This window comes from Notolepis coatsorum, assembly GCF_963971535.1.
Source record: "Notolepis coatsorum genome assembly, chromosome: 19".
Classification (NCBI taxonomy): domain Eukaryota; kingdom Metazoa; phylum Chordata; class Actinopteri; order Aulopiformes; family Paralepididae; genus Notolepis; species Notolepis coatsorum.
Window position 1 is genome coordinate 89,312,160 of NC_140183.1, and position 17,451 is coordinate 89,329,610.

At 44.3% G+C, this 17,451-nt stretch overlaps 1 protein-coding gene across 2 annotated transcripts in view; it reads right to left on the reverse strand.

Annotated features, from left to right (window-relative positions):
* Window positions 1-17,451, reverse strand: part of grik5 (glutamate receptor, ionotropic, kainate 5) — a gene marked incomplete at its 3' end in the record, with an annotated part of 295,760 nt that overhangs the window by 199,994 nt on the left and 78,315 nt on the right. For both annotated transcript variants that reach the window (XM_084336069.1, XM_084336068.1), the window contains exon 6: window positions 12,491-12,544. In XM_084336069.1, coding sequence (XP_084192195.1) covers window positions 12,491-12,544 — 54 coding nt within the window. The remainder of the gene's footprint in view (window positions 1-12,490; window positions 12,545-17,451) is intronic.

The window sequence follows — 17,451 nt, forward strand, 5'->3', positions numbered from 1 at the left end:
ACATGTAATAATTATGGAAACATATATACTGTAGGTATAAAGGTATAGATATGTATAATGCTATATTGATTATTTGCTTTATCGGCAAATCATATGTTTCTGCTTAAGAATGAATTGCCTGATCTGCATAGAGGTGTCTGTAAGAGCAAGCCTGCAGTAGGGAGTTAACCATAAAGAATGTGACCCTGAGAGGCAGCAGGAGAGGCCGCAGAAGAGGAAGGAGAGGAGAGCAGACTATAATGAAAACTGTAATGTTTACTGTAATATAAACTAATGTAATATAGTACACTGAGTACTGTATTGTACCTGTAACCTATTGTACCTGTATATATCTGTATATGTATGTGTTGGGCTATGTAAGATATATTACGGCAGTCTGCCTCGTCCTCGTCTCAGAACGAAAGAGGCCCACAGAGGAAGGAGGGAAGCAAGGAAGTTAACCCTTACGGTAAGGAAGCAGAACAGACATGCATTCATGTTCAAATGAGGTAATGGGGTTTTTCCCAGTAGATGTAATGACTAGAAGGGGAGGAGTCCATCCTTACTACGTATTGTGCGTTGACTGGCTAGTGAAATTTCATCACTGTATCTGAACCAATGACAGAGAGATCTGGAATTCCTTTATAAAGGCTAACTCACTTCCTCTCAGAGAGATTTTTTGGAGATCCCTGCATTCTGATATATTGTAAGCAGAAACCTGTGTACTTATAACCATGAACTGTGCCTTTAATGTAATCTTGTACTTTAAAAAAATAAACACCCTTTTTGGAACACACCTTTTTGTATCCATTCTTCTGACCAGACGGGTAAGCATTGAAATGTTTTTGCATTGTAACTTTACCCATTGCTTCGTGATGTTCATGATTTATGATGTAAAAACTTTAGAAGTGTGTCTTTAATCAGTCGGCAACAACACGGTCCCGTAATGTTCCTGATTTATGATGTAAAACTCTAGGAGTGGGCCTTTATCTACACATTATCAAGTAAAGCTACAGTGATACTACGTGTGACGGATAAGGGAAATGGACATCATCTGAATAAAGAGTGTCCATCCCAGTGCAAATAAAATAAAAGATTCCGCAACTTCAATCACTTGACCATGGTCAATGACTGGGGGGGTCGGAACGGTGCATTCGCTATCTCTGTCGATCAGGTGTAACAACAACATTTTGTAGACTCATTGGGTTCTGCATGTCAACCACATCGCAGGACGCTGCTTGATGTCAAGATGAGCAGACCAATGAGTTATGAAGTTATCAATCTGACCTAAGACCTAGCGTGGGCACTTATCACATGTCTAATTGAAGATCACTTCATACAGAACCCAGCAGACCCCTGTGTTTACACAAAGGAGTCAAAAGAGTCAGGAAAAGTGATAATTGTGATTTGGGTGGATGATTTAATCATCGCAGCAGACAACACTAGAAACCTAGAGCAGGTAAAAGGTATGCTCTCCACCAGATTCAAAGACCTAGGTAGGTTAAAAAAATTTCTAGGCATGGACTTCGAACAGTCTGCCAGTTGTGTAAAAATATCCCAGAAGAGATATGTGGAAAAGATCCTGAATCGTTTTGACATGCAAGAATGTAGAACTAGGGAAACACCATGTGATCAAAAGCTAGACTACAAAGAGGATGCTCAGAAATTGACAGATGTAAAAAATGTACAGAGAAGCTGTAGGTAGCCTCATTTATTTGACAACATGTACTCGCCCTGACCTATGTTTTGTAGTGAGTTTATCACAGCATTTAGCTGATTCCACAGAAGAGCACTGGATTACAGCAAAACATGTTTTTCGTTATCTCAAAGGCACAGCAGATAAACAGCTTTGTTTCAGAAAGAGCAGCGAGGGCTTAGGGCTTCAAGCCTATAGTGATGCAGATTGGGCGGCAGACGCCACAGACAGGAGAAGTACAACAGGGTATTGTGTGAGTTTGAACACAAACAGCTCACTGGTTTCATGGAAAACAAAGAAACAGCCCACAGTGGCACTATCAACTTGTGAAGCCGAATATATGGCTCTAGCTTTGACAATACAGGAATGTATTTATCTAGAACAACTGCTTGAAGGAATGGATACCTGAATATAATATAATAAGAGGAGTCTTTAGCAACTCAACGCACAGGGTGAGCAGACTGTGGGGCGTACCCACGACTACACAAACGCGCAACCCGCATGCCACTAGGGAACGAACGGAAAGGAACAAACCCCCGTTACCACCCCTAACATCACAGGGTCAAGAGCAAAAGCCCAACCCCGTCGCAAGGCCGTAGCAGCGGAGCGCGAAGGAGGACCCAGACCCAGGAAGGGACTGGACCCCCCCGGAAAAGGGGGCCTGGAGAGGCCAATGACGCCGCAGCATCGAGACCTCACCAGGCAGTCACTAGTGACACCGCCCCCCACATCGCCAGCGTATTCGGACAGGGCCCATCCAAGAGCAGGCCCTTTCCCCCTATAGCACGCCGCCTAGCTTACTGAACCTGGTATTCCCAGGCAGTCTTCCATCCAAGTACAAACCAGGCCTGAACCTTACTCAGCTTCCGAAATCGAACGAGATCGGGCGTGTTCAGGTTGGTATGGCTGTAAGCTCGAAGCACTCAAGAGGCTACACCCACAGCGGGAGCAGGCAGCGCACCGGGGAGACGACCCCCAAAAGAGGTCGGTCCCTCAATCCAGGTAACAGGCCACTCGACCTGAGCCTGGAGCATTACGGACTAGACAGGCGCCAAAGGCGTCTGCTGAAACAGCACCCCGGCGGAAGGGGCGTATGCTGGCATTGTTGTGCACCATGTCACAGCCTCCACAAAAAACCCTCGACTCTCTAGAGGGGCCGAGAAGGCTGACATGATTGGCAGACGTCATGAAAGGTGCGGGGGCACACTCACAGGTAGACAGGGCCAAACCCGGCCTATCCCGAGAGTTGACTCCGCTACCAACACACCAGGGAACCAACCACCCCCTTGGTTCTAACATGAGGCGGTTGTTCCTATAACCCCCCAAGAAAAAACTCCAAAACACAACTGCGGATATACACTGGCTATACCGCAGTACAAGTGTTTCAGTTTTCAAGAAGGGGTTAACCCAGGCCAACGGGTCGATGAAAGCAATTTCGAACCCGGGCCCGGCGGACCGGGACGTACACAGGGATGCCAGAGGAGTTCCATAAGAATCACCTCAACAGCCCCCTCCCAGCCCTGCCTAAGCAGGAGAAGAGAGGGGCGAAAAAGAATGGAGAAGGACCAGGCTCCCTTAGCGCAGCGCAAGGTACAACACAACATGGACCAAGCAACAGTGAGGGGTAACACGTAGTAACACAACCACGAACATCTCCATAACGTCAAACCCTGCAACGCCCGGGCCGACCCGGCATTCCCCCCCCCCCCCCCCCCCCCCCCCCCCGAAAAAAGCACAAGTCCCTCAGGGTACCAGAACAGCAGATCTGCGCCCCGGCGGACTACAGTTAACTGACCTGGACCGGCGCCACCAGAATCAGTCCCGTGCCCTAATCACGCCGCCATCCCCAGTCCCAGGAGGGGGGTAGGTACGCGTGTCGATCCAAAACATTATAGAGGGCGCCACCCAGACGTTCCCCTTCGTACCGCACCCGGTGGCCCACCCCAAGGGTGTGAGACCCCTCTACCAATGCTTTGATTTATTCCGTTAACATCCCCCAGATATGAACGAGAATTCATCGAGACAAGCCTAGTACACTGGTGCTCGGAAGAGACAAACTCCATCCCAGTTGCGCCATAAAAACGCAGTTTCAATGATGAGCAACCAAGGCGCGCAAGCCCATGCGTGGTTCCTATCAGAAGCACCCAGGGCCAGCACTATGTACGCGTCGAGACCCAAAACATATCAATGGATAGTCTAACAAGAAACCAGATACCGTTCCTCCAAGCCGCCTGGGAGAACGACAAGAAGCCGTTTTTTTGACAGGAAAAAATACGGACATGGGTCCCATGCGACGCGGCTGAGGGAAAACAACACCCCGTCAACCATGCTCCATAAAAGAGGGGACGGGGAGCGACGTACCCTATGACGGGGGGAAACCCATGACTCAACAGACCATTAAAGGCGAGGAGTCAAGGAAATCCCTAAACAATACCCCGTCAACCTGCTCCATAAAGGAGGGGACGGGGAACCCCCAGAGAGACTTCCCACGTGAGCAACAATTTGAAAAGTTTATGTAACATTGAGCCACGTGACCAAAGGCTCAAGCTACATATATACCGAGCGTAGCAGAACTCTCGAGTTCCTATGCACCGCAACACCAACTTGACAATAACAGAGAACCACACATGGGGCCTGTAAAGAACTCACGGAAGTCGGCGATCAATAGAAACGCGCCCAGTGACGTATTCTATGGCGGGGGGAATCCCATGACTCAACCGACCATGATAGGCGAGGAGTCAGGGAATTCCCTACCCCCCCCGCTCTCTCTACCCCGTGCCGCACTGACCAATCAGCGCGGTAGGACCGAATGATAGAGGGCCCAACCCCCCGACCAATCAGAAAAGAGGGAAGGAGGGGTTTATTCGGTTACCCCCTCATGATCCCATACCCCGTATACGATAGTAAAAAAGCCATGATGATACCAATGTAGCCAGCATGCTAATGAAACAGTGTATATCCTAACAGGATAAGCTAACCCAACGCACGCTAGCCACAGACGACAACACGTCTGCGAACAGGGTTTATAACAAGGCCAAGGTTTATGTGTGAACATGACACCTGTGTTTTATGTTTCAAGAAAAAACACAGAAGATCGAGAGAGAGGTCTATAAGACCGTGGTACAAACTACACACACACAAGTACTTCTGCAGGCCAACACTACAGTGTTGTGGCTCAATGCCACTGTTTCAAACGTAACAGAACACACAACCCCCTCATACAACGGTAAATCTTTACCACTATAGGAAGAAACATATTTCTTCAGGACGAGGAAAGAAAAAAGCCTTTCGACCGAGTGTTAGCTACAGGCCTTGCTAAGCACATATATATATATATGTAGTGACCAGCTAAAGACTAAAAGTCCAGCTCTCCTATCAACCCCACAACTAGGCGAAGGTTCTACACATTGTATCCCCAACATATGCAGTGAATAAACACACAGTTTGTAACAAAAAATAGTCCCTCCTAGGAGGGACCTTTTATTAATGTACAAAATCATATTTGGGGCGGGGAAGGGAACAGGGGTAAACAGGGGGGGAAAGTCACTTTAGCGGCGCCTGCCACGAACAGCTTGGTGCTTGCCCCCACGGGGAGCAGGCCCGGAGGGACGGTACTGGGGTGCCTGGCCACGACGATCCCTACCGTCACCTCCGGGCGTGGGTTGGCTGGCTGCGGCAGTCGAGGCACCCTCTCTCCTCCTGGCTTTCTTGGCCGAAGGTCCAGCAGTGGCGGTGGCGACGGTCGCGGGTCCCTGATGATGCGGCCTCCGTCGAACCTCACCGGCGACATCGGGTGGGGGGAAATGGGTCTGGAGCACTGCACGCTCCTCCTCCATGTCCCTGAAAGCCGCCGTCATCAGCTGCATTGCCGACCCGAAGAGCCCAGCATCGGAGAGGGGGGCCGTGAGCAAAGGAAGTCTTTTCCACTGTGGCACCCGCGCTTGCTCCAGCCAAAGGTGACGCTGAGTTAGAGTGGCCAGGATGCGTATCTTCCCGGCGGCAATTGCCTGCAGCTGTATTAGGTGCAGGATTGCTCCAGCCGCCTGGGCGTGCAGGAACTGATGTTGTTCTTCCGGCACCGTACCGCCCGCCATCATCCCTGACATGAAGCGCGCTAGCTGCGCAATGTTGGACGTCGCAGCTAGGCTCTGAGTCGAGGCGATGAATGACTGGTCACTGCAGTTGGCCAACTGCCTAGCCGATTTCCCTAGGGGAACCGGCTTCCGCAACGGCTCCCACACCACCTCAGGACAAAGGAGAGACGCCATCGGGCTATCAAGCCGAGGCACCCCTTCCTTCAGTCCCTCGACCAAACCCACCACCTGCGTGACTTGCACGTAGGCGGGGGTAATGCCAATGATGCGGGAGATCACCTGTCCCTGACGCACGTAGGCCTCTATTGAGGGGAAGAATGGGCAGACAACGACCGTCTCCCTCACAGGACGAAGTTGGCATAGATGACCTATCAAGTCATCGGGGACAGGGGCAGGCAGTGGCTGCGGCAGCGGCAGCGGCACGCCATTAGCGGCTGCAGCTGCCGCCATGAGCTCCGGGAACAAGGCACGTAATTCCCCATGCGCACCGTCCTCCACGCAGCTCGCGTCCCTCACGTACGGGAGGCTACCACTCATTGTAGTGCCACCATCCGATGTGGCCGATAGCAGGGCATCCCGTCGCCGAGTCGGAGGTTCTAACCCAACACCGGAGTACGAGGGACCCCAAGGAGACATACCACCCCCTGCCACACCCTGAGGGGGAGAGTGATGCGTCCCCACCGGGGTGTCAAACAAGAGTGCATCCGCTTCCACCATGAAATCCTCCTCCGTTTCCATCGGACACGGAGAAGCAGAAGCACCCTCATCTGGCTCCAGCAGCTCACCAAAACCAGGCCGTTCGCCCCTGCAGGCCACCCTCCTACAACGGGAACGAGTAGAGGCGAAGAGCTTGCGTCTCAGATCCTCCGCTACCAGAGGAGCCATCAGCCGGCGGGGGAACCAGAGCAGGAACTAGGCCATCTCACAGGAGACGGCCTTGGTTCACCAGCTCCGATCCACCGGACGCCGATCGGGTACGGCTGACTGCCACGACCGCGGAGTCAGCGCAGCCCCACGACGCACGGCGGAGGCGGCAATGGTGAACCTCTGGTGAAGGGTGACGTTGCTAGCGCTCGAACCCCCCGAAGAAGACATTATAACTTCTTCAATATTCTTAACTTCTTCAAGCAGCTCCAACTTCTTCAATATTCCAGCAATCTTCAAAGTGTGGTACATGCAGGCACTTGACGTGGTGAAAACTGAAGAAGGAGCTGATGGTATGGCCACACCCCTGCTTATGTAGAGGAGCGGATGGGGGTGTGGCCAGACAGATGAGATATGTAAAGGTGCATGTGAGAATTTATTCAGTGCTGCATTGCAGTATGACGCAGAGCGGAGCTACACAATAATATAACTGATACAAGATTAAAAAAGCAACAACTCGATTAAATTAACACGTGTAGTCTACTGTACAGTATATCATTCAATTAACACATGTAGTCTACTGTACATATATCATTCAATTACATGTGTAGTCTACTGTACATATACTGTATCATTAAATTAACACGTGTAGTCTACTGTACATATGCTGTATCATTCAATTAACATGTTTAGTCTACTGTACATACTGTATCATTCAATTAACACATGTAGTCTACTGTACATATACTGTATCATTCACTTAACACATGTAGTCTACTGTATATACAGTATCATTCAATTCATATGTGTAGTCTACTGTACATATATCATTCAATTAACACATGTAGTCTACTGTACATATATCATTCAATTAACACATGCAGTCTACTGTACATATATCATTCAATTAACACATGCAGTCTACTGTACATATATCATTCAATTAACGCATGTACTCTACTGTACATATACAGTATATTTAAATTAACACATGTAGTCTACTGTACATATACTGTATCATTCAATTAACACATGTAGTCTACTGTACATATACTGTATCATTCAATTAACACATGTAGTCTACAGTACATATAGCAATATGGGGCAACTTACTCCTTGGATCAAACCCGAAGTTACAAGTCTTGGTGTTATAATAGACTCAGACCTAAGCTTTAAATCAACAAGGTGACAAAAACATAATTTTCCACCTTAGAAAGATGGTTAAGGTACGGCTGTATATAAATAAAAAAGACGCTGAAAAACGGATCCATGCCTTTATCTCAAGCCGACTTGACTACTGTAATGCACTCCTCACTGGCCTCCCAAAAAAAAACACAGAACGACTCCAACTCATACAAAACTCGGCAGATAGGCTACTAACTAGAACCAAGAGGAGAGACCACATCAGTCCAGTATTAGCTAACCTACACTGGCTTCCGGTAACATTTAGAATTGATTTCAAGGTCCTCCTCCTTATATACATAGCACTAAATGGAAAGGGACCAAGCTACATTGCAAATTCTCTGGTCAACTATGTGCCTCCTAGAACATTGCGATCATCTACTACTGGTCTATTGAAGGTTCCAAGCCACAGTCTAAGGAAAATCGGGGATGCAGCCTTTGCAAACTATGCACCAAAGTTATGGAACACACTACCTATGGACATTAGGGAAGCTAGATCTCTTAATAATTAAAAAAAATAAGCTAAAAACGACCTCGAGTACCAGAGGGGACTCGTGCAATGTATGGCTTACACGTCCACATTACAGCCGGCTTGTGGGAGGCATGAAACAGCGTTCGAGATAGGGGAGGGTTGAATTGGATGATACAAAATTGTGATGGGAGAAAAATAGAAAATGTGGATAAATAAATTAATAAAAAAAATAAATAAAAAAAAACGTACCTCTTCACCATAGCCTTCTAATACACTCCACTGTTGATTGTACTGTAGCACTATTAGTCTATTTTACTCTGTCCATTCTATTGCATAATTTTACTATCTATTCCAGGGGTGGCCAACCCGCGGCTCGCCAATATGCGGCTCTTCCATCCATAATTTTTTTTTATATAATTTTCTTTACTTGTTTTTTTTTTATGTCACTCATTCCATAAGGACGTAGAATAAACATTTAAAAAAAATTTAATGGTCCATTTGCATGTTCTTGGTATCTGAATCTAGGGACATATATGGATCAGTGTCAGAAATAGTGTGTCTGTTACTAGGCTTGAGTAAATTGTAATGAACCAAAGGAGAATATCAATTCTATTTAAAAAAAAAAAAATCTTTGACTGTGAATAACACCATGCTAAAATTGACTAGACCTGAAAAATCTAAGCAAATGAATAAAGGGAAGATGATTAAACAGAAGGTTTTGTAGATACAGTACTGAATTCTGCCATCTTTTTTATAATGTAAATTTCTCCCCAATTTTTCATCGTATTGCAACACCGTTTTTTGCAAGACGTTCACAGAAAGGTAGAGAAACTTGTGTTCTGTTTTATGGCAATAACGTTCAGGTTTGTGGGAGATAATCCCAAAAAATAAGAGAAATAAAAAAGTAAATCCAGAAGTCAGATGATTGACAGGGGCTGGTGTGAGCTGGGTAGGGTAGTTTTTTGAAATTCGAAAGCTCTGAGTCTCTTCCTTCAAAAGACTACACTCACTTTTGGCTGTGCCACTTCCTCCTGTCAATATGCGCCGGTTTCCGACTCAATGGCCTGAGATTGCTATAATCTTATATTTCACTAATAACAGTTAAAATAATTGGTAAACAAACATAATGCTGAAAATATACACTTTTACTGTATATCTGAGACCTATAAACACATGAAGGGTGCCGTGACTGAAAAAAAAGGTTGAGAAACGCTGGTATATGGTGTGGCTCTTTGTGGTACCACAGTCATTTTTGTGGCTCTTAGTCTCTGACTGGTTGGCCACCCCTGATCTATTCTATTCTACTATTTTATTGCACTGTATTATTTTACTCTGTCTATTGCTTTTTATTACAGGTTCAAAACTGTCAGGAATTAAAATGTGTGGGTATCAAACAAGAGACTGTCAGGCTTTAAAACTGTGTAGGACCCAGGCCTAGAACTGTACCCTGAGAGAGTGAACTGCGCCCTGAGAGGGAGGTTTGCCCTGGGTGGGAGGTTCAAAGGGTCAAAGTGGGTATAAAACAGGAGGGACGTTTTAAACTGTGGATACCAAACAGAGAAGGTAAAGATGACTTTGAACTGTTGAACAGTAATCCAGAACTATTTTATTGCACTGTAAAATATATATATTTTTTTAATCTATTCTATTCTACAATTTTATTGCACTGCACTATTGCACTATTTTAGTCTGTCTATTTTATCTTACTCTTTTTATTATTGTCTATAAAACTGAATCAAACCATAAACAAGGTGGCCTGTTGGGATGTTAGATCCTAATGTAAAAAACTGTGATTTTATATGTCTGCACTTTATGTGCTCATTTTATGCCTGTCTTTTTTCTGTTGTGAAGCTGAGGTATCAGGGTAATCGTACAAGCTAATATGACTCCATGTCAATAGGTTACAAAGTGGTCAGAAACAGACCTTGAGTAGATTCAGCAGTGGTGAAAGCCATGAAGGATAAGCTTTTGTCTACAAAAGCTAAAATAGATGGTTTTGTCAGATAAGGAAGTTAAAACCATAAAGACACTCAAAAGGAACTCAGTTGGGACGGAGGTCAGTAGATTATCTCAGAGGATACGGCCTTAGGTCAACGTAAGGGTCTGGCCTTGTGTTTATGGTATTAGAGCAGTTGAGACAATCATTGATCCTGAGAACAGATCTGGGTTTAGCAAGGACCAGGGTAGAACTGTTAGAATTGACTAAACCAGGGAAACTAATAATCAAAAGACAAAATACATATTAAATTGGTGATAATAGGTAAATAGGCAAATAAATTAAGTGCTATTTGAATACTGGAACCTATGTAAAAATGGTTATAGTCCAACTACTTACATAAGGGTATTTTAATCAATCAAAGACAATAGGTGACCAAAACAGTTACATTAACTTAAAGGGTTTCCTATTTCATGATCCACATTCCAAAGAGGGCTTCAGAATACTGGTTGGCTGGATAATATTCTTTTAACTGTTTTAAGTTCAAATCAATAGTAAAAGTATTAAGGAAAGAATCTGTACATTTGTCTTTAAGAATTATAGACAAAGCTCTTGATTCTAATTTGAAAGCATTAATCCAAAAAGGCTTTAATTAGAAAACTATACTCTTAGAGAAATTACTAGAGGGAGGATCTTCTTCCTGACTCAGGCCAGACACGGCCTCAGGAGTGTTTTGATTGGTTGAGGGTGGGTGTCCTTCATGCGGACGGGAAGCAGGGGGGCACGGGCCTGAAAAGGTTTAAATGCTCGTGCCCCGGCAGATGGAGGACACACACAACAGACAGAATGCAGACTGATGAAGATGAAGATGACGAGGAGAAATTACCAGAATTGAACGCTGATTAAGGCCCTCCGCTCGCCATGTCAATCTGACTAACCTACGTACTATGCGCATTGCCAACGATGACCAACCTGCTGCAATAATGCTTTTGTAAACACTGGAAACCAATCCAGAGGAAGAGTGTGTATTTAGAGAGCTTTTGAGACAACCACCTTCAGGGAATCTCTTGAATAAAGCGACCGAAATACCACTCTAACTTGCTCGTGTGGACTCCGATTTCTTCTGCACCTCACACCTGCACCAGACCGGTGGTCGACCCAGACACGTAGCCACAGAATAAGCAGAGTACTGACCAGAATATACGACAAAGCACTTTGAGCTGCAGTTTCTGTATGAAAGGTGATATACAAATAAAGTTTATTATTATATATAATTTCATTAACACTGGCACAGCCGACAAGGGGACAAATGACCCCTAGGCATTTTCAATAAATGTATCCTCGTCACTCGGTCGAGTTCCAGCTCTGTCACTCAATGACTTTTCCTAAAAGTACCCGTTTTATCTGCAGCACGGTTTCTGAAATTTCAAAATGACTTCAGGAAAATGTAATTAGAACGTTATTCCACATATGGGCCGTTGGAACGGATGAAAGTCAAAGCACTTTGCGAGCGTCTAGCGCAGGGGTGGCCAACCCGTGGCTCGCGAGCCGCATGTGGCTCTTTGCCCCGTCAATGTGTGGCTCTTCCATCCAAATTTTTTTTTTTAATAAATTATAATATTATTATTATTATTATTATTATTTTATTTTGATGTCACTCAAACCTACATTTCATTGTGGTAAACCTCATATTTTTATATTCAGAGGTAATTATATAGTTTACACTGTTTATTTTTCTCATATTTCTCATATAAGCTGTCGGGTCATCTGACCCGTTCCTGGCGGGAATTAGTGGCATTTTCTCCATGGCTGTGCTGCTAGTGTTAACACATGTAGAATTAGCACTTTTTCTGGGGCCAATGTGTGACAATTCTCTGACCACAGACGCACAATTCTCCACAGAAGAAAGGCCCCAGTTAGCGGTTGACAGGAGGTTCAGCACCAACACTCACCGCCTGCGACTGTTATTTTTTTTTATCTACTTTTTCTCCTCCTTTTTCTGTGATTTTTCTCCCCAACCCAATTTACCTGTGTGTGTGTGTGTGTGTGTGTGTGTGTGTGTGTGTGTGTGTGTGTGTGTGTGTGTGTGTGTGTGTGTGTGTGTGTGTGTGTGTGTGTGTGTGTGTGTGTGTGTGTGTGTGTGTGTGTGTGTGTGTGTGTGTGTGTGTGTGTGTGTGTGTGTGTGTGTGTGTGTCCAATAATAGTATAATAAAGAGACTAAAGCGATGTAAAGTGCATGGTGTAGGAGAGGACCGGTGGGCTCTTACCATGGTGGTGAGGATGTACTTGTAAAACGCTGATGTCATACCAAGCTCTGATGCCTGCAGAATGAGAGAGGAGAGGGAGAGAGAAAGAGATTAGACACAAAAGGTAAAGAGAGGAGAGAGAGTGACAGAGGGAGGGCGAGATATACAGTATAGGGAAGAGAAGAGAAGAGAAGAGAAGAGAAGAGAAGAGAAGAGAAGAGAAGAGAAGAGAAGAGAAGAGAAGAGAAGAGAAGAGAAGAGAAGAGAAGAGAAGAGAAGAGAAGAGAAGAGAAGAGACGAGAAGAGAAGAGAAGAGACGAGGGAGATGGAGAGAGGAAACAGTTAGGGGGAGCAGAGGAGGACAGAGGAAGCAAGAGGCAGAGAGCAAGAGAGACAGTTGAGGGGAGGTGGAGAAGAAGGAGAGAGCACAGAGGAGTAGGGGTAGAGGAGGAGGACAGAGAGAGATAGAGAGAGAAAGAGAGAGAGGGAGAGGGAGAGATAGATAGAGAGAGAGAGAGAGAGAGAGAGAGAGAGAGAGAGAGAGAGAGAGAGAGAGAGAGAGAGAGAGAGAGAGAGAGAGAGAGAGAGAGTGCAAGCCTTACGTCAATCATAGCTTTACATCATCAGCGTAATGCTAGGACACTTGGCTGAGGGCAGACAGCCATTCCAGCGTTGCCTAGTGAAATGCATCCCATAATACAGGAGAGCTCTGACTCACTGCAGTGCTCTGACAGCGCTACAGGCTACTACATGAATCACAGCACGCCTTTGGATAGTGAACTAACATCTGCATTGCATCCCGGCGATAAGAGATGTTACTTTTGTCTAAGATTATTTTTTAAGTGAGCAAGTAGTTTTGCAAAAAGTTTTGCGTAGTAGCAACTGCCCTCTCAAAATTACCAGAGGGGACTGAATCAAATCCTCCTTCTACTCTGATGTAAAGGCCTCTACATGCTACAGCAACTTCAAAGCAACTGCAACACAACATCGGCGCGATTTCAACGCGGTTGTTTTAGTGGGTCTTGTAGACTGTGTTGCGAGGACGTTGCGTACATGTCCCCCAAATCTAACCTAAACAGCCGTTGCGTTGATATTGCGTAGCAGTGATTGGTTGGTAGTGAATGGGGGCGGGGCTGTCATAGAATAATATTGGTCCCGCAGCGAGGAATACCATCCGCCATTGTTGTAGCCAGCAAGCTATGCTATCAATATTAGCTAAATAATTAGCGTCATAGCTGGCCTTTTTCTGAAAACCCAAGCACATATTGTTCCATAGCATACGCCTTCAGTTGATCATGACAAATCCTCTCTTACCTTGACGATTAAAAAGCCTCCATAATTTAGTAAATAAAGCTGTAGCCAGCCAGCTAGCATTGATGCTATACAAAATGCTAACCACATTAGCTACATAGCTAACCAACTAAATACAATGGTATCCTGAGGTAACGTTAAATACAACGTTTGCTAGTCGAAATGACTGGACACACACAGGGACAAGTTAAACATCAATCAATTCATTTATTCCAACAGGTAGTTTGAGCTGCATGAGCCGAGGTCTTTCTCTCCTCTCCATTGGAAACTAATGATGTTACGGTAACGTTAGCTCGAAAAGCACAGAAACGGGCGACAGAAGTTAAGCTGCTAGCAACAGACACTATAACACTTCCGGTCGGGGGATTTCAAAATAAAAGAGCGACGTCTAAAAGCACCGGAAATACGTTTATTTTGTACATTATCTAACGTTAACACAAACCTAAACTAACTTTAGTTAAACTAACTTTGCGCGTCGATGTTGCAGAAGCATAAAGGCAGAGTGTCTACAACACTGTTGCTTTGTCGATGTTGTGGTGCAGTTGCTTTGAAGTTGCTGTAGCATGTAGAGGCCTTAAGGCTGTCCCCGAAGCCTGTTTTTGGGATTCGAACTTCGTCAGGGTTTTTCGAACGAATGTTCGAACCTTCGTTTTTTTATATATATATATTTATTTTTTTCATAACTTTTTTTATTTAACTTTTTTTTATAAATATCCTCAAACTAAATCCTCAATTTGAATAAAGTGATTAATCTGATTAAATTAGTATTTTTTATTTATTTTTTTTAAATCAACTTTCCAGCCCCAGACCCAGCCCAGGGAGAAGCCCCACCCCAACTAAATCAATTTTCTAATGAATATAACTCATCAGTTTATTTTAATACTATAATACTAGTGTAGCCTAATCTTTATCTGCAACAGAATGAATAGATTTTTTATTATTTGTTTTGTATTAAAAATAAAAAATTCAAATGTTTATTTAGAATTCGAATGCCAACGTAACGAACGAAGGTTAGAAGGTTTGAACGTTAGGGCTCAGCCCTACTCTGATGTCATCTCCAAAGGCCAAGGGAATTCCAAAGCCCTCTTCTCCACCATCACCAAACTCCTCCAGCCCCCTTACAACCCCCTCCAGACCACCTCCTCCGATCTCTGCAACAGATTCACGGAATTCTTCCAAACCAAGATCGATGCCATCTACCTGCAGCTCCAGTCTATTCCTGTGTCCCCCACACCTCCGGTTGTTAAACATGACCCCCTGCCCCATCCCACCTACTCCTTTTCATCCTTCTCCCTGGTGGACACAGACTCCATTATGAAGCTGGTGTCAGGCTCTAAATCCTCCACCTGCTCTCTGGACCCCGTCCCCATGCCCACCACCCTGGTGAAGGCCCTTCAAACCCTCTGCTCCCCTCCCTCCCCCTCCCTCACTCACTGCCTGCCTCCAGGACATAAAAACATGGATGACCACCAACTTCCTTCAACTCAACAGCAAGAAGACAGAATTAATAGTTGTAGCTTCCCCAGCCCTCCTCCAAAAGATCGACCGCCTTGTTCTCTCCGTGGATGGCTACTCCATCTGCCCCTCCACGGAGGTAAGGAACCTGGGCGTAATACTGGACTCAACCCTCTCATTTCACCCTCACGTCAAGTCTGTCACCAGGTCCGCCTTTTTCAACCTCAGAACCATTTCCGGCCTCCACCCCTCACTCTCCGACACCTCAGCGGAAACACTCATTCATGCCTTCATCACTTCCCGACTCGATCCTCCTCCTCACCTACAAATCCCTGCACGGGTTGGCCCCTTCCTACCTGACCAACCTACTCCACCCCAACACTCCAGCACAAGGCCTCCACTCCTCCAACTCCGACCTCCTCACCATCCCCCGCACCAGGCGTTCCACACTGGGAGACCAAGCTTTCTCTGTAGCTTTCTCTGTGGAACTCCCTCTCCCCCTCCATCCGAGGCTCTGACACCATCAACCTCTTCAAAACCCACCTAAAACACACCTGTTCACGCCTTCACGCAACACGGCCCTGCTCCCAAGTAGCCCAAACACATTCAGAGCCCAAGCTTAATTCCTTTTTACCCCCTTGAATGCCCAGCACCACTTCAATGTTAACGTTAATATCGCCTAATCTATGTTTTAAATTATGGCTATGTGTCTAATCTGCCCGTCGCTTATCAAAGACAAATTTTCCAGTCAACATTGTCGTAGCAGATTGTTTTTTTATCGCTTCATTTCCGTTTTCTAGCATTTTGAAAAGCACTCGTTTTCACGGAAAAAATAAGACATTCCATGATAATCGCCCTTTACTGGAATATTCTAGAACGTTGTAATTTTTCTGCCTATTTATGAATCGTTTTCAAATAAACGCTAGATTATCGATAGTATATGTGTACGCATGCACGCTCTGGCCACGAGCTGAAAATCAATTCTCCTATTTCCTGACCGCTCGCTCAAACAGCAATATCACATAATCACATAAAATCTTATATATCCGTGAAAACGGGTCTGATTATCCTAAGACTGGTAACATAGATTCCTTACCTGAGATCAGATGGTATCCAAATGGATTATTCCAATTCCTGATCGCCATTCGAAAAAATGTATCCTTTTATTGATCCACTGTGTATACTGTAAAAACACATAATCCCAGCTGCTCTGAGGCTCCAGAGTGAAACTGATCGACGCCGGCTGCGTGAGTGAGAAGTAAAATGTGGAGTCCGGATTTTTTTTTCTCATTCATTTTCATTGAGTTCAATCCAAAAGGGTGAATTACCATCTGGGAGACGATAGGGGGCGCTTTTTTCACATCTGAGCGCATGGGGTGGCTGAATTTCCAACGGTAGACTCGGTTGATGAAATATGAATTCAGATCGCTAATAAAAAAATAAAAACGAGAAAAAACAAATATTCTCGTGATGGTCCTTCAACCCGCGGGGGGTAAACCCGAGAAAACTCGGTTGGGCAATCAAAGTGTTAAGCTACAGATCCTGTTGTTTTTGTTTTTGTTCATTTTCTTGTTACCGTTTCAGTTTCATCCAATTGGACAGCACCTTGCTTCCCTTTTTTATCTAATTTCTTTTTTCTGTTGTTACTATACAATTTTTTTTTTTTTACCCTTTCTTTTATATAGCTTCTCTCTCCTTTTACAGTATCCTTGAGTCTGAGAAAGGCCCTTTTCTCTTTAAATCCAATTTATTATTATTATTATTATTATTATTATTATTATTATTATTATTATTATTATTATTATTATTATTATTATTATTATTATTATTATTATTATTATTATTATTATTATTATTTTTATTATTGATATAGAAAGGCCCTTTTCTCTTTAAATCCAATTTATTATTATTATTATTATTATTATTATTATTATTATTATTATTATTATTATTATTATTATTATTATTATTATTATTATTATTATTATTATTATTATTATTATTATTATTATTATTATTGATATAGAAATACATTATGTTTTTATCAAAACAATATAAAGACCTCAAGCACTACATTTTAACTGCAATATTTTTTACTGACATCACACACATCCACACGTACACACTCACTTTAAATAAACATGCACCGTAACACCCACTTTACTCACTTTAGACACTTTAACAAACTTTATATTTATTGGTAAAGAGATTTGCAC